Below are 18,843 nucleotides of genomic sequence, written 5' to 3' on the forward strand. Positions count from 1 at the left end.
GAAAAGGTGTGCAAGGAAATTGCAAAGTTTACAGTTGATAGATGGAAGAAGGACAGGTTGTATTGTGGAGGCAGGAAGTCTGCAGAAGGACTTGGACCGGTCAACAGACTAAGCAAAGAAGTGGCAGATGGAATGCAACATAGGGAATTCAGAATTCAGAATCAGGTTTATTATGACCGACATGTGACGTGAAATTTGCTAACAATGCAATTCAACAAACAGTTCAATGCAATACATAATCAAGCAGAGAAAAAAAAATAAACAAAATAAAAATAATAATAATAATCAATAAACAAGTAAATCAATTACAAAGAATTGAATATGTTTTTAAAAATGTGCACAAACAGAAATACTGTACATTAAAAAGAAGTGAGGCCGTGTCCAAAGAGTCAATATCTATTTAGGAATCGGATGGTGGGGGGAAGAAGTTGTTCCTGAATCATGGAGTATGTGCCTTCAGGCTTCTGTGCCTCCTACCTGATGGTAACAGTGAGAAAAGGGCATGCCCTGGGTACTGGAGGTCCTTAATAATGGGCACTGCCTTTCTGAGACACCGCTCCCTCAAGATGTCCTGGGTACTTTGTAGACTAGTACCCAAGATGGAGCTGACTAGATTTACGACCTTCCACAGCTTCTTTCACTCCTGTGCAGTAGCCCCTCCATACCTGATAGTGATGCAGCCTGTCAGAATGCTCTCCACGGTACAACTATAGAAGTTTTTGAGTGTATTTGTTGACATGCCGAATCTCTTCAAACTCCTAATAAAGTACAGCTACTGTCTTGCTTTTGTATACTCATGCACTTTAATAGAAGGAATAACAATGTAAACTATTTTTCTAAATGGGAGAGAATTCAGAATTCGAAGGTGAAAAAGGATTTGAAGCAACATTGTAAAAGTAAAAGCACAAAGAGCTAACAAGTGCATTGAGGGGATACAGTTACATAACTTAGATGCATGAAGTGAACATATCCATCCACCATTAGTGGAGTTAAACCTACATGTGTTAAGATGCACTAAAATATTAGAATACATGTTTCCATTGGACATTCCGACAGTTTCATAATCAAAAAAAAACTCACCTTCTTCACACTATTGGCAATTGCCTCTTTCTCCTGACTAACGTCATCTGCAGAAAGCTCACTATTGATTTTCAATTCAGGGTGGGCCTCTTCATCTTGGTTAACTACATGAGGAGCAAACACCATTATTGCTCATATCTAATGAATTACACAAGTATTGTAAGACTGGGAACTTAGCAAGCAATTTTAATTTATAACACACCAAATCCAAATAAGTCTGTTTCAATTCACTGCAAGTTATAATTTTGTATGGAATGTATGCATGATGCACTCTCTTCATCAACTGTTTCAAAATCTTGATCCTTTCTGTCTCAGTATAATGTTTTACTGCTTCAATGTCTTTAAAACAACTGCAGATCACACTGTCAATGTATTACCACATCAAAGACAAAAGGCCTTAAGCAGTAAAATTGTGAACGTGCAAAATAAATTCCACAGTCTGAGCACTATTCCCACAGTTTCAAGAAAATGAGAAAATAACTATTTGCCTTCATGACCTGTGATCCTCTAATGAAGTCCCAAGAGCACATGTAATCCCTGAGAATGGAATTTTGTCAATCAGCACAATCAACTGTAGTTAATCCAAACTCTAGGAACGGTGACAATTTAATGCTTATATGTAAGTCTGTTCAGAAGTCAAACTTATTTCTTCCAGATGCAGGGAAAATGTTCAAACAGCCTAATCTTCATGTCAAATAGACTGCTGCAAAGGGGAACTGCAAGTACATTTTTTAATGGGCAAAAATAAACAACTGATATTAAACAAGAAGCCACAGCATACAAATGGCACAAATAATGTTAATTATATGGAAGATTTAGCAGCAGGACTGGAAGACATTTGGAAAAGATAAACATTGTGAGCATTCAGATGTACTAACCACAACTGAATAGTCTAATCTGTACTTTCCACTTTCATTAAAATGCCACTTCATAGATGAAGTTTGCCGAGGCTACTCCTTCCTGTTGCAACTAATTGTGCAAAGCCATGATGGCCATTGCATCATTTTCAAAATCAGACTGCAGTTTTGAAGACAGAACATTTTACCTTTAAGGTTACTCAAATAATAAAGGGTACTGAAGACACTTTTTAAAATTTGCTCTTTATTTGTCAAGACACATCTATAAAATCAAATCCAGTGAAAAACTGATTTTAGGGTGTGTTATAAAATGACTTTTTATGATTTTAACACCAGAAAAGAGGATGCTGCAGTTACATTGATTGATGCTACTATAAGATTAGTAAAATAAAATTAAACAAACATGCAAATTTATTAGTCAGTTAAAAGATTTAGATTGAAAAAATTTCTTAAAAGAAGCACATTCTCCCAAAAGTTCATTTATTGGTTATCCCAACACCTTCTAACATGCAGAAATTTAACTTGCCAGTGAACACACTAGTACAGTAGTTTAAGACTGGCACATAATGGCAGATTTGGTATCACATATAACGAACTCATTGAATTTTTATGGGAGTTGCCAAACAACTCTTCATTTTTACAGCAAAGCTTTAATGTAAACACAGTGGATTCTGATTCACTGGAAAGAGGTAATTTAAAGTTTAGGAACACTTAAGAACAAATTTGAAAATCTGACATGAACCCAATTACCTTGTTCACACATTTTGACCACACTCTGTTTTTGATGCATCAAATTTAAAGTGATTTTTTAGAAATATGGACAAATTCATTACCACAAATGTACAGATTTGTGCAATACATATTAGTAAACTAGGCCTAAACCTTCATTATGATTTACTGCACATGTGTTCCAATTCAAACAAATTACATGACGCAAGGTATATTAGTCAATGGAATTAGGATAGAGTGCAGCAAAGACAAAAACTCAGAGAGAGAGAGTTTAGACACCAGACTTAAAAATGTTTTAAATATGACTTTTAAAAACATATATTTATTTAAAAATATCAAATAAATATTAAAATTAGGTATATATTTGGTATTGCTTCATCAAAGAAGTGATATAATGATTCAATTGTAATGCTTTTGTAAAATCTTTCTCTCTGACGATAGAAAACTTTGTAATATATTTAGATAAATAGTAATTGCTAATTTCTTTAGAGTTGCTGAAGTAATTTGTGTGAATTTCAGGCTTGGTGAGCTGAGAGCCAGCTTAGCGCACTGTAATGTGTCACTTTTGACAAGATTGGAAAGAACCCCAAGGCTACTAGAAGATAGGATAAACCAGTTTTTATTAGATCTGTTAATTATCCACAGCTACTTTCCTTACCAGATATTGGAGATAGGTCATCTAGAAATGTAGGACAAGAAAAAATTACAACCATTCAAACTAAATTGTGAATTGTTCTTGTGCTCAATAACTTTTATATAATCAAAGTCATCTTTTAAAAGCATAGTTACCATTTTCTGTTTCTTCTTCGTTTTCATCTTCCAACATAATAGCAGGACTGGATGCTTCCCCACTTTCCATCACATTTTTAAATGCTTCAAGCTGCTCTAAAAATGAAATTAATTTATAAACTGTTAGAACAGTGATTAATCAGTAGACGAGTAAATGTACTTGCACAGACAGCATTTTCTTGAACATTTAGTCTCCAGGAGACCACTGGACTGATTGAGGACACTGCTTTCAGATATAGTAAGTGTGCAAAGTTCTTCAATTCTCTCTCTAAATGCCTACCCTTCTGAGACTCATTATTTTCCTCCTTGAAGATGCACTTTAAAACCTATTCTTTTCACAACATTTTTGGACAAACGTATTGTGGCCTGTTGCCACAATAGGTCAACTGCAGACGTAATCTCAGTAGCTCTCCACATGGCTTTATACCACCTGGACAATGCAAACACCTACGTTAGGATGCTGCTCATTGACTGTAGCTCAGCATTTAAAAACATCATTCCCACAATTCTGATTGAGAAGTTGCAGAACCTGGGTCTCTGTACCTCCCTCTGCAATTGGATCATCGACTTCCTAACTGGAAGACCACAGTCTGTGCGGATTGGTGATAACATATCCTCCTCACTGATGATCAACGGGGGTGCACCTCAGGGGTGTGTGCTTGGTCCACTGCTCTACTCTCTATATTACCCATGACTGTGTGGCTAGGCATAGCTCAAATACCACCCATAAATTTGCTGACGATACAACCATTGTTGGTAGAATCTCAGGCGGTGACGAGAGGACATACAGCAGTGAGATATGCCAACTAGTGGAGTGGTGCCACAGCAACAACCTGGCACTCAACATCAGTAAGATGAAAGAGCTGATTGTGGACTTCAGGAAGGGTAAGATGTAGAAACACATACCAATCCTCATAGAGGGATCACAAGAGGAGAGAGTGAGCAGCTTCAAGTTCCTGGGTATCAACATCTCTAAGGCTCTAACCTGCTCCCAACATATTGATGTAGTCATAAAGAAGGCAAGACAGTGGCTATACTGTATTAGGAGTTTGAAGAGATCTGGCATGTCAACAAATATGCTCAAAAACTTCTATTGTTTTACTGTGGAGAGCATTCTGACAGGCTGCATCACTGTCTGGTATGGAGGGGCTACTGCACAGGACCAAAAGAAGCTGCAGAAGGTTGTAAATCTAGTCAGCTCCATCTTGGGTACCAGCCTGCAAAGTACCCAGGCCATCTTTAAGGAGCGGTGTCTCAGAAAGGCAGCATCCATTTAAGGACCTCCAGCACCCAGGGCATGCCCTTTTCTCACTGTTACCATCAGGTGGGAGGTACAGAAGCCTGAAGGCACACACTCAGCGATTCAGGAACAGCTTCTTCCCCTCTGCCATCTGATTCCTAAATGGACATTGGATCTTTGGACACTACCTCACCTTTTTTTAAGTATACAGTATTTCTGTTTTTGCATGTTGTTTTAAATCCATTCAGTATACATATTTGACTTACTTGTTTATTTATTATTATTTTTTATTTTTTTTCTCTGCTAGATTATGTATTGCATTGAACTGCTGCTGCTAAGTTAACAAACTTCACGTCACATGCTGGTGATAATAAACCTAATTCTGATTAATGAGAAAACACAAGGAAATCTGCAGATGCTGGAAATTCAAACAACACACACAAAATGCTGGTGGAACACAGCAGGCCAGGCAGCATCTATAAGGAGAAGCACTGTCGACAGTTCGGGCCGAGACCCTTCGTCAGGACTAACTGAAAGGAAAGATACTAAGAGATTTTATCTTTCCTTTCAGTTAGTCCTGACGAAGGGTCTTGGCCTGAAACGTCGACAGTGCTTCTCCCTATAGATGCTGCCTGGCCTGCTGTGTTCCACCAGCATTTTGTGTGTGTTGTTTGACTCTGATTAATATTGCTTTATGTGTCTAGTGTTAAATTTTGCTTGATCAACACCTATAACTATGTTCAAGGCACAACATAAATGTCCTGATGACATGTCTCGTCCTGAAATGTCGACTGTTTACTCTTTCCCATAGATGCTGCCTGACCTGCTGAGTTCCTCCAGCATTTTGTGTGTTTGCTTTGGATTTCCAGGATCTGCAGATTTTCCCATGTTTGTGCACCATAAATGACGTTCGTTTACTTATTCTAACTGTTGACCTAAGTGCAGGGATGGAAGGGGCTGGTCATGACTGTGTGCAGGGAATGAGTGTCAAGGTCACTCTAACCACCTACAGGGTATGGTTTGGGGGCTGCTGCTTGAAAATCCCAGAGGAGAAATGCTGCAACAGTTAAATGCCCATCCCAACACCTACATAACACTGGTTCTTGCGCCAGATGCCATGGCCTTGGTCCTCAGGAATCGAAAAAGGTTGGTTTGCAAGTGCAGCAGACTGTCAAGAAGGCAAATGGAATGTTGGCCTTCATTGCTAGAGAGATTGATTTTAAGAGCAGTGAGGTTATGCTGCAACCGTACAGGGTATTGGTGAGGCCGCATCTGGAGTACTGCGTGCTGTTCTGGTCTCCTTACTTGAGGAAGAGTATACTGGCTTTGGAGGCAGTGCAGAGGAGGTTCACCAGGTTGATTCCAAAGATAAGGGGGTTAGACTATGAGGAGAGATTGAGTGCCTAGTACTGTACTTGTTGGAATTCAGAAGAATCTGAGGAGACCTGATAGGGACACATAAAATTATAAAAGGGATAGATAAGATCAAGGCAGCAAAGTTGTTTCCACCTATAGGTGAGATGAGAACTAGAGGACATGGCCTCAAGATTCGGGGGAGTAAATTAAGGACAGACATGAGGAGGAACTGCTTTTCCCAAAGAGTGGTGAATCTATGGAATTCTCTACCCAATGAAGCAGTGGAGGCTAAATCAGTAAATATACTTGAGACAAGGTTGGATAGATTTTTGCATAGTAGGGGAATTAAGGGTTATGTGGGAAAGGCAGGTAGGTGAGATGAATCCATGGTAAGATCAGCCATAATCTTATTGAATGGCAGAGCAGGCTCAATGGGACAGATGGCCTACTCCTGTGCCTGTTTCTTATGTTCATATATTCACCATTAACCTGCCTTGAAGAAATGATAAAGCAGGCTTTATAAGCAGTATGAAAACTTGCATTTGCACAAGCAGACTCAATTGTCTACAGACCACACACGTGGAATTTCAAATCAAGGAAATATCATTCAAGCACGTATTGCAGACTTAATATAACCAATAACAGGTCTTAAGTTTATCTTGATGATTAATTACTTATTGCAATTGACTTGTGTAGCACAGAAAATGACCTTTGCTGGTGCTTGTATAAAGGGAAGGGGAGGGATTTCAATGTTCCTATCATTCCATGTTTTTTTTGTTTCGTGGATGTCTGAGATGGAGACAAATTTCAGGTTTATACTGTATACGTACTCACTACCTCACTTTTTTAATATACAGTATTTCTGTTTTTGCATGTTTTAAAAAATCTATTCAATATACATAATTGATTTACTTGTTTATTTATTATTATTTTTATTTTATTTATTATCATTATCACTTTCCTCTGCTAGGTTATGTATTGCATTTGAACTGCTGCTGCTAAGTTAACAAATTTCATGTCACGTGCCGGTGATAATAAACCTGATTCTGATATTAAACGTACTGCACTTTGAAACACTGAACACAGGCAAAAGGAATGGGGTATTCCAGCAGGACTCTCAAGCTTTCCCCTTCATTCAATATCATGGGTTTCTCTGCTCAAGGCTTCAATTTCTCTGTACCAATTCCCTATAGCCCTCGGTTCCCTGAGCTTTCGAAAGTCTTTAACTGCCTCCAGTGATCTTCATTAGCCTACGCAATCAACCGGTTTAAAATGCGCCTGAAAATTATTATTTTTTTTGTCTGCCAATCAAAATAATTAAATTTTTTTCTGGGGTAAAAAAACAAAACATTTCACATTCCAAGGCACTGTAGGATTGGCTATTGAGCAGACGTTCGGGAGAAAGGGCAACTGAAGCTCACTGATGTGTGAGTAAAGCTTTAAGTTCTGGTGATAAAAGCATGGAGACACAACAAGGAGAAAACAATGTAATTGCAAACTGTCAAGTCACAGTATGCTAAAACTTTGCTTAGTTACTTTATCAGATGCCTGAGTCACCGATGTGTAAAGCAAGAAAATATATATTTATTTTAACAGTCAGCTAGATTTGTTTTAATCGAAGTTTCACTTTGCAACATTTTAAATTTATTTTGTCAGGGTTAATTTATAATCTCCTGTTCTTTCAGCTTTTCTATCTAAAAAAAATATCATCTAGAAATTAGCCTATCCACTGCTCATCCACTACACCTGCTCTCATCTGGAGAGGGACCATGGCACAAAATTCCTCAGGTAAGACAGCTCCAAACTACTTAACGTGGGCTGTGGCAATGTAGGGTTTACTGACTGTAAACAGCAAACCTTGCCCTCAAAAACCAACAGAAATGTTAACTGGCACTTGGGGAAGTTGGAATTGATAAATGAGAGCCAGCACTGATTTGTTTATGGGAAATTCTGATGGAGCTATCTGAGTAACTGTTCTGATGAGATAACAGAAGAGGCTGTGGAAGGGAATGCAGTGGAAGTTCTGTGCAAGACTCTCTTTTCCACTTCTGTGCCAATTCCCTTATACCTAAATGTTTCAGATGCTTACCTATATCCACCTTAAATGTCTCTAAAGACCTGGCCTCCCACCCGCTAAAGCAGAGAATTCCAGATACACATTACCTTTCAGAAAAGAAATTTCAGCCTTCCCTAATTTCAAATCAACAGCCTCTCAATTTGCAGCTATGTCCCCTTCTTTGTGATTCTCCCTTAGAGTTTATTATTTATTGTAATGCCTGCACTGTTTTTCTGCACTTTATGCAGTCCAGTGTAGGTCTGTAGTCTAGTGTAGCTTTCTCTGTGTTTTTTTTATTACCTAGTTCAGTCTAGTTTTTGTACTGTGTCATGTGAACCATGGTTCTGAAAAACATTGTCTCATTTTTACTATGCACTGTACCAGTAGTTATGGTCGAAATGACAATAAAAGTTGACTTGACTTGACTTGAGAAAACTCATATTTTAACTTAATTAATTTGATGTTGATTTGCATAAAATTTTCAATTTTATAGATAACTTCAGTTTGCTTTACAAGTAAATACTGAGTAACATGGATAGTAAGATGCTGGAAGAAGATACAGACGAGCTAGCTGAATGGGTAGATATGTGACTGATGAATTTTGATAAGGGAACTGTGGAATGATATCAGTAGAAATAAGGAGAGACGGTCCAGGCTAAATGGCAGAGTTTTCATGAGTGTGAATGTGCAGGGGCAGCAGGAACCTACGTATAATCTTAAAACTGAAAGGCAAGCAAAGAGAGAGTCAGGAAAATGTAGGTTTCTGGGATTCATAAACAGGGTTCCAGGAAGCCATGTTGAATTGCGAAGGTTTAGCTGGTTAGGCCAAACCTGGAGTACTATGTCAAGATTTAGCCATTGGTCTTCAGGAAAGATGTGAAGGTTCTAGAGGGGCTGCAGTAAGGATTTACTAGAATCATTCCAAGAATGAGCGATTTCAGATACAAGGTTAGAATGGAGAAGATGGGAATGTTCTTCTTGAAAGAAAAATGGTAAACAGAACATAAAACATAACAAGTGGCTTAGAGAGGATTGATGAAAGGAAACAGCTTCCATAAGCAGATGTTTTCAGGACCAGATTGGGAAGGAAAAATAAATCTGGAGACAGATGGAAAGCTCAGAGGGTAATTGAGATCGAGAGCTCACTGTCTGTAAGAATGCTGTAAACAGAATCAATCCTTATCTTCACAAGGGAATTGGAAACCAGCCGTGAGGGAATAATTTGCAGAGCGATGGCAGAGTAGAGGAACGAGACTGGCAGGATTCTTCTACTAGGGATCAGCAGGTATATCAGGCTCTATGCCTTCTTTTGTATTGTAACAATCTCCTTCAACTATCGCTTTAACTTCTGGTCAATTTATCCCCCCTAGGTTTAACAGTTCAATGACTGTCTCCAAGTACCAAAAAAAATTAAAACACATGAACTACTAAAAAAAAAGTTAAAATTGAAATGGTCAAAAATATTCACATGCCTCAACCAACCAAATGTGTCTATATTAATTTCAATTCTAAATGTTGTAATTTTCCCTCATCCTTCTCCGTCACAATTCACACAGAAACAGTGGACAATGTTGTAGGGTCGGTGCTGGTTGACTGCAGAGGTTTAAATTCTGCAGCTGGACTCCATGAGAAGAAAATAAAGGGCAGTGATGCTGTGGATGGTAGCCAGCAGTGTAGAAGGTATTCTCATACAAGCAGGGAAGATCTAAACTAATCAGGGCCAATATGTCTCGATATAAATACTGGCTTTTTAGCAAATGATGCAAGCCATCGGTTTGTCAGTTCCTTGTAATGAGTTAACATCTCTCTTCTGCTAGAAACCTGCAAGTAGTGACTTGTGCATGTACAACATGGATCTCACAAATGGAAGTCACACAGATTATCAGCAAGCAAATTAAAAAAAAATTTCCTTTGAAGTAGTCTGATCACAAACAAAAGAAAATCTTCAAATGCTGGAAATCCAAGCCACACACACAAAATGCTGGAGGAACTCAGCAGGCCAGGCAGCAACTACGGAAAAGAATAAACAGTTGACATTTCGGGCCAAGACCCTTCATCAAGACTGGAGAAAAAAAGATGAGGAGTCAGAACCTGCGAAGTAGCACGGATTTCTAACTTTAATTTCCTTTGTTATGCCCGCAGCCCCCTCCTTTGTGAGAATCGCAAGAGCACGAGTGGGTGGGGTCAGTAGACCCAGGAAATGGGGAAAGAGACGTGCAGACTGCCTCGTTCCCCGGCGATGCAAAGTCACGCGACATTGGCCATTGTCTCTTGGAGACACATTTGTGGATTGGGGACTGTGCTACCTGCAGCCCTCGGGCAACGTGGGCTGGTTGAGAGAGAGATAACATCAACCCCAACCTGATTGACATCTGCTACCCTGCGAGTCCAGATAAAAGAGGGGCTGTAGAGACGGCCCCTCAGACGCACCAGAAGACACGCTAGCGATCCCGTAATAGCGGGCAGCCACTTGAAGGAAGCCACGTGCGTTCGGTTCCCTTGCCTGGGAGCCAGTGGCGGGTATCACAGAAACGATTTTTGAACTAACAACGGGGAACCAACTCCCCCGACTCAACGGATTGGCCTCATCAACGACCCGGGCAAGTTTCTTTTCTCACAAATCTCTCTCTCCAACAAGTGAAAACCCAGCGGTCCCCAAAGGCTGAAGCCTGCATGAACTGAGTAACTTTTATATTTCCATTGGACAATCTATTATCCCCTAGACAGACGATAGAGCCATTTCTTATTGATGATTATTATTATACCCGCACTTTTAGATTGAGTATTGACGACATATATTATCTGAATGTTTGTATTAATCTTATTTTTGTGCCTCTTTATAAATAAAGACCTTTAAAAATAGTAGCATCAGACTCCAACGGACCTCTCTATCTTTGCTGGTAAGTGACCCAGTTACGGGGTACGTAACACCTTGAAACCAACAGATTTTAAAATGCCAACTAAATATTGAAACAGTGATGCAGTTAGAGAGTCTAATCCACCAGGCTTTTGAAGTGCTGCGTTACTGAACACATTCTCCTATTTTTGTCCACGGTGCTAGGAACTTTGCTCTCTCCCATACAACAGATTTTCCATCAATAGCAAGACTTGAGCTCCCTGCTGTGTTACTACCCAAATACAGTCGCGCATTATAACAACAGACCCATAATCCCCCGTCTCAATTTATCAATGCTACCTTCACCTCGGCAAAGAAGCATTAATAAGATTGACAACCACTGGGTTCGCACATTTCTGGGCCTCCCTGCCCAAGTACTAAAGTGTGGCACTACAGAGTACACTGGAAGTCTGAACGCCTAGCTCCAGTTCTAAACTCAGCACCAAGCCTAGTGCTGATTCCATAATACACTGAACTGATACACTTTGCATCAGATTTACATCAGTCATAGTTAGCATGTGTAGTGTTCCCCTTTTCATCTAAATGGAGCTGTCATTTTCATTAAAAAGGTAAATAATATTGTGGTTTATTTTTCTGTTCTTTTAATTGTACTAATGCCGGTTAATTTACATTTCATGTTTTAAAATATTGTTACTTTAAATAAATAACTTTGACTGATTAAGATATACTTCAACTGCATCTAATTGTTGCTGATTATTATTAACCACTAACGATTAAAAAGGCTTCAAGGCAGCAGGGAAGGCCATGAGGGTGATCTGGGGCAGTGCCTCGGGACTAGCTATCTGAAGCCCACTTGCCTTTCCTATGCTACCACCTTGTGGGATGGCCACAGCAGCAAGGCCTTCAGTGCATTGAAAGCCCCACAGTAGCAACAAAATCACCTGTGTGGGGATATTCGTGGAAGCAAACATGAAGTGTGAACTGGTTCAAACATGATTCAGCCCATTAACGGAAAAGCAGAAGACCTCTGAATGCTGTTTGAAGACTAATAAAGATAGTAGCGGTATTGGTAGTGGTTTTTCTTTCATCGACTTCTGGAACCCAACATTTTGAGCTTAAAAACTATCTATTTCTTTTGGTTAATAACTTCAATGAAAAGAAAGGATGTGGAAAAATGTAAACTGACAGAACAGTTTCCAGATCAGAGAATGATCTTTTCAAAACAAAGTGAGTTGGGATTCCTTCTTGCATAGGATAATGAATCATTCAAATTCTCTACCTAGAGGGTTGTGGAGTCTAGCTCACGGTAAGTATTTAAAGTAGAGTTTAACGTATTTTTTAAAGATTGGTTGATTATGCATCCAACACAGGAAGGGAGCCAAGTCCTGGAGAAGGCCGGCCATCATCACACTGCATAGTGGGACAGACTTGTTGGGCCAGGTGGCCTCGTCCTTGTCCTATTTTCTCATTTTCTTGTGTACGCTTATAGAGTGCTTCTCACAGCCTCAGGAAATCTCCAAGTGTTACATAGCCAAAGAACGACCTTTTCAAGAGTAGTCGTCATTGTAAAGTAAAAATGCACAAGCCAATTTTGTGCTCAAACTACTACCATTAACAACAATTTGCTTATGGCTACATGACCCATGCTGTGCGGGACTATATAATGACTTTGAATGTTGCTGTGAGATGAAATGTAGCCCAGAATCCAGGAATGGCTTTTCTTTCTTTTTAGTATAGAATGATAAGATATTTTACATCCCACTGTATAAACCTACAAGGAGCGGTTTGAACGTCTCAACTGGAAGACCCTTAATGATGTAGCACCCACGCCCTGAAATAGTGCACCATTTTGAGTTATAGTACCTGTTTTGATTATTGTATTTAAGCTCCTAAAGTTGGATTTTAACTTCAAACCCTCTGACTCAGAGGCAGCCATGCCAGTGATGTAATAGCATACCAGAGTGATGAACAAATAAAATCTTAGTCCCCTTCTCATTCCACAGGTGCCAACATCACAATCGTTTGCTCGTTTGAGTATCAGTAACACCATAAAATGTTAATAACTTTTACTCAAATTCCTTCATCATAACTCTAGTAGTGAGTTGTAAGCTTTCCTGTGAATTTCAATTTGTTGGTAATCAAATCACCAAAAGTATTTCTTTACTAAAATAATATAAAGATGTCTTTTCTGCAGTTCCAACTTACTTGTCTCTACTTCAGGTTTCAATCTCTTATTTTTGATGAGTATTTTTCTTTTCAGATCATTTGGGGACGGAAGGGGTCGGCCAGCTTCAAGCTGCAAAGCAAAGTAACCGGCTCAACGTTTTGCACCAAGTTTTCAGTTTAACAATTTTAAAGTATAGTTTTTAATGCACATAATAATAACCATACTGGATGGATTTCCAGGGACTGCTTCAATAAAAGGTCTCCAAAAATTTCTTCACAATACTTAGCCATCTTGTACTGCTGGGTTTTACTGTAAAATAGGAATATTTAGCATTGTAGAATAGTTACATCACTCAGCTGACAACATTAATGTAACAGCAGAAAACTATTTATCAGACCTTATCCAGACTCTTACCTGCAATGATTTTCAAAAGATAGAATGACAGGGTAGTCTGATGTTACAAATGCTGTTTCTTTGATGGCTTGAATTACATCCTGTCAGCAAAACAGCAACACCAAAATACACATCTTAAAAACTGATTCATTTACTTTCATTTAATGCTTAGAATTTCCATTCTAAGATTTCCATTTTCTTCTTATCAATCTTCAAATGATCACATCGCAGTCATTAATACTGCTGTTTATCAAAGGCATGGAAATCATCCACACCTTCTGATACATATATTGAAAGGGAAATGATTAAAATGGATAAAATATTTCAGAACTCAAACTTAAAAACTGGCAGAGGTCATGATGAATGATCCAATTACCAAAGCATTATTTACTGTTGCAGTTAATGCCTTGAAATTAATTCTATTTCTCATATTTCCTGATGACATAGGAGTCCATTTAGCCCATCAAGTAAATAAATAATAATCACGATGGCGCCAAGCTGCGGTCTGCATAGAGGTCATGGGTCAGTTTTAGTTAGATTTCATTTTGTTTCTTTTTAAGCATTGTAGGGTTGGTTTTGGGGATAGAGAGGGGAGCTAGAGATCAGGTAGGGCTTAGGGACAAGGATGTGGAGGAAATGGAGTACAGGGCAGAATTTAAATCTAACTGTCTGCTCCCGTGTTTGAAGGCCAGCAATGTAGGCATGATTGGATATTGGACCAGCCAACCAGCGAGGACATTTGGTGTCCCATCATTGGTGAGTCTGTCGTTCAAGGCCTGGAGTTTAGGCCCTCATTCACAATTCTTACTCGTCATCATTTACGAGTTCTGGGTCGATACCAAAGATTGAAGCCCTAGGATCGATCGGAGGTCCGTATTTAAGCAAAAAAGGCTGATTGAAGGTCCATATTGAAGCCCAAAGGCTGATCGGAAGTCAAGGCTCAATGATTGCAATTCCAAGTGTGTGAACCTCTTGACCTGGGGAAGTTGTGGCACAGTGTCTACAAATCCACAAGTCCACTGGAAGCTGAAGATGGCCTGTCCTGGGATTAGAGGGAGTGTGAGTGTATATATTCACGCACACACACAGATACATACATATAGTGTGTGTGTGTGTGTCTGTGTGTCTGTGTGTGTGTGTGTGTGTGTGTGTGTGTGTACACACATGCATATATACATACATATACTGAATATGTGTATATATACATACATATATATACACACACACAGTATATACAGTATATTTCGTTGTTCATTTAAATGTACATGTGATAAATCTAAATCGAGTCTATTCAAGCCACTCTGTTATTGGAATGCAATATCATATCCCAAGTCACGATGTTAAAACTCTTGAGAGCTTGCCAGGCATCAGAGGCACTTTAAGTGCTTCTGGTGGAGATGAGGAAAAACTATTCAAAGAGGTTTAAGTAAATAAAGTTGTAAACATTATTTTAATTATATCAAAATATTACAAGTAATTAAAAATAAAGTACAGTTAGTCAAGATTTTACCCCAGGTTTGAGGAATGCTCTGAGAATGGGTCTAGACTCAATGGGCTGAACAGCATTCTTTTAAGAAACATGAGAAAATTGATCTTAAACCTTCCACTACCTTATCCAAAATTTATAGAAGTATAAAGATTAACAATAATATTCTGTTAATAATCCACCAAGAACAGCTTTACCTTAAAAAGAATATCTGTGCACATCGCCTTGCCGTGTGTTATTATTGGCTCTTGGTCTTCCCCTTTTCCATCCCAGCAATCTAATTCAATACATCTGATGAAACAAAATAAGCGCTTCAAACAAAATATATTGCCATGAAAACATGATGCACATGACATTTAAATTCACAACAACATGTGTTTAGAATAAGATGCAAGACAAGGTACTAGAGTAGCAACCACAAGTTTAAACTCATAGAGTCACAAAAGGATAGAACATGGAAGAGACCTTTTACCTCACTGACTCTGTGTTGACTATTCATTTTTCTGCTAATTCTTTAACAACCCATTTTATTTCCCCATTGATTTCCTCTGAATTTATCTAGCTTCTGCTAATTTATGGTCAAAAGTAAACTTTATAACCAACATTTGCTGCATAACTTCAAAATACTGCCAAATGTTATTGTCCACAAACATGACTCAAGCCATAAATGAAATCTGGCCAACTAAAATCATAAATAAGATACATATTTAGTGACCATGCTTTTTCATTTAATTGTCCCTCAATTTCCTTAAATCTGTCAAAGATATTACTGTGAAATGCATTTGACCTCAGTGTTGCAGGATGGTAGAGTGGTGCATTAGGCAGTGCTTTTTCATCACAGCTCCAGCAATCCATATTTGATCCTGACCTCGAGTGTGCCTCTGTAGAGTTTGCATGCTCTCCCTATGACTATGAGGGCTTTCTCTGGGTGCTCTAGTTTCCTCTGACATCACAAAGAAATGCTGGTTGATAGATTAGTTGGCCACCAAAAATTACCCCTCATGTAAGACAGTAGAATCAGAGAGATAAGGGAGAGAATTGTTAATAATTTTGAGCCCCATATCGAAGGAAAGATGTGATGGCTTTGGAGAGGGTCCAGAGGAGATTAACAAGAATGATTCAGGGAATGAAGGGCTTAATGTATCAGTACCATTTGATGTCACTGGACATGTACTTACTGGATTTCAGAAGAACAAGGGCATTTCATTGAAACCTACAAGATACTGAAAGGCCTGGAGAGAGTAACAATAAGTTTCCATTAGTAGCAGAGTCCAGTGTCGGTGGGTAAGAGCCTCAGGATAAAGGGGCAGCCCTTGGAAACTGAAATGAGGAAGAATTGCTTGAGTCAGAAGATGATGGATGTGTGGAAATCTTTGTCACAGAGAGCTGTGAAGGCAAAGTCATTGGGTGTATTTAAGGCAGAGATTGATAGGTTCTTAATTGATAAGGGGTTAAGGGTTATAAGAAAGAGGCAGGAGAAAAGGGTTGATAAAAAAAACCATGATTGAATTCTAAGATTTTATTAGTTTTTGGGTGATGGGATTTGTTGAAGATTTGATGAGCTGAATAGCTTCTATTTCCATAAGAAAACATGAGTTCTTTCAATCAAAGATTTTTCAGAAGCACTCCAATGTAATTAAATAAATGTCACTATCTTGAAAGACAGATAGTTCTTTTACAAAATTGTAGGGATGAAATAACTTACATCAGCGTTTCTAACAATCATTTCTTATTTGAAATTCCTCATCAGTATTTTACCTGTTTATTTACCAAAAAGCCATAAATGCACTGAATTGGAGTTAAATCTTCAAACTTCACCTTGAAAAAGCCAATAAACAGTGAACCATATGCAATAATTATTAAATTCTCCACAGCAGGTCAAGATTTTTACTGCTATGCTGTAGGTATTTCATTTTAGCAGTTCTGTAAGAACAGCCTATTCTGCTTCTAGCATGTTTGGGTTTGAGCAAAAGATAAGGGGTGATGTTGTTCAACTTAGGAATATTGTGTCAGCCAATCAGGATGGTGGAATTGGGAGAAGGTTCTAGAGAGTGCTGGACGAAGTGGTTTTTGTGATGGACACTGCTGTGGGTCGAGGTCTTTTTGGCGGGAGCTGGGAGAAGACAGGAGGAAAGATGGCTGAGGATGCCATCTCTGTTGCACAAGGTGCTTTGTGCAGGGAAATGGTGGCTTCAAGGAGGAAGGACCAATACTTCCATGGGGGAGCCTGGTTGTTCAAGCTGGATTTCAAGCAACATTCAAATGGTGGTGTGGGCTTTCACACAGACCATGGGTCTAGCACGTGAGTAAAAGACCACTTCAAGATCTTGGAGTTCCAATTTACATGCACATTTGGACTAGGTTAATGGTAATAGGCCCTTTAAAAAATTTTTTCCTTTTCTTTTTCTACTAACTGCTCAGTACAACTGAGATTTGTAAATATACTTTTGTAGCGATGTACTACATACAGAGCTAGAAACAACGACACGCAGTTGATAAGTTGTTTCGAGACCAGTTTATTCAAATCTCGCGGTGCTGGCTTTTAGACTTAGTTTCCGCCCTCTCCGGGCGGAAATGACGTCAGAGGTGCATTACCGAAGTCTCTCCCCGCACACGGGCTATTTGTGAGCCGGTTCGCCTGCACAGAAAGTGGGTCGCCACACTTTGTTTATAACTGTATGCCGTGTACAATCTGCTATTTCTTGCTGATGGCTAATTGCATAGGGACAGTATTTACACAGTATTCACACAGATCAGGGCTCAGAAGGTCGAGACATCCCAATCTCCTGGTTTTGGTGGGACCCAAGTCATTTCGGCCCTAGACGTACGGAGTTTGAGAAAGGTGGTTTTCTCACCGCTGAGTCCAGTGGCTGTTAGCAAGGGGCTTACAAGCCGCATTTCTAGAGACACCTGGTAAAAAGAGGTTTCACTTATTTTGTTAACAAAGGTTTCACTGGAAGAATTTCCACTGATGGAAATTCTTGGGCAGTAAACCAAAATCTTGTCTTTTACTTAAGCTATTATTTCCAAAGTGCTTTATAATGATCTGTTTTGAAATTTGTGCTGGAGGTGCTTTGCAATTGTTGAGTATTCTGAATCTGTGACATTCTCCTTCTGCTCAGGAACACCTGTGCTCCATTGCAGAGTACCAGGACTTTGTGATCATCTAATTTGCAATGCAAAACAGCTGTTGCACTTTCAAGGACAATATTTTTCAAGCTGTCAACCACCCTCCAATCAAGACTGATATGGTACGGCGACTTGACAATTCTTCAGCATCTGTTAGCAAAGAATTAATAGAAATCTTGGAAGGGCTTTAACATCAGTTCAATGTGAGCCAAGATTTTTTTTGAAGGGAAGTCAATAAAACCAGTCACCTTGGAGAATGTGCTCCACTGATTGTTCTGCTTGAGTGCTTAGAAACTCCTGAGCAAGAGGAAAATGCCACAGAGTGTCGAAGTTTGCGATGCATTTCCACTACACATCTCAGTCACTTGTGACATTATCCTGCCATGTCTGGTGTGGAAATTGAATCTTATTTATCTGGATCTTTGCTTTTCTAGAACATCTGTTCAAAATTTTGGTCTCTGTTATATTGTCTTACATAACAGAATAAAAATTATTGACAATCGTTTTTCCATACAGTTTATAAGTTGATGGAGGCCATAATTACAAACAGTTTTCAGTTACATTACTGGATAAGATGAATCAAGTTGACAACGAAACAAAACATTGAAATGCAGTGGAATGAGCTTAAAAACAAAGTAATTATTTTTGTCGGCATCAAGTTGATTCATGTGAATTATGTTTTTTTTAAGTGAAGACATTTGCGA

General features: G+C 38.9%; 1 protein-coding gene across 9 annotated transcripts in view; it reads right to left on the reverse strand.

Annotated features, from left to right (window-relative positions):
- Positions 1–18,843, reverse strand: part of plcb4a (phospholipase C, beta 4a) — a 540,859-nt gene that overhangs the window by 148,378 nt on the left and 373,638 nt on the right. For 7 of the 9 annotated variants that reach the window (XM_073051318.1, XM_073051315.1, XM_073051311.1 and 4 more), the window contains 7 exons: positions 15,208–15,301; positions 13,546–13,625; positions 13,356–13,440; positions 13,170–13,260; positions 3,456–3,551; positions 3,325–3,345; positions 1,081–1,184 (listed from right to left, as the gene is read on the reverse strand). In XM_073051318.1, the coding sequence (XP_072907419.1) occupies positions 1,081–1,184; positions 3,325–3,345; positions 3,456–3,551; positions 13,170–13,260; positions 13,356–13,440; positions 13,546–13,625; positions 15,208–15,301 (571 nt within the window). The remainder of the gene's footprint in view (positions 1–1,080; positions 1,185–3,324; positions 3,346–3,455; positions 3,552–13,169; positions 13,261–13,355; positions 13,441–13,545; positions 13,626–15,207; positions 15,302–18,843) is intronic. The other 2 variants (XM_073051319.1, XM_073051317.1) reach the window with 1 other exon arrangement.

The sequence above is a fragment of the Hemitrygon akajei genome, chromosome 7, assembly GCF_048418815.1.
Source record: "Hemitrygon akajei chromosome 7, sHemAka1.3, whole genome shotgun sequence".
Classification (NCBI taxonomy): Eukaryota; Metazoa; Chordata; class Chondrichthyes; order Myliobatiformes; family Dasyatidae; genus Hemitrygon; species Hemitrygon akajei.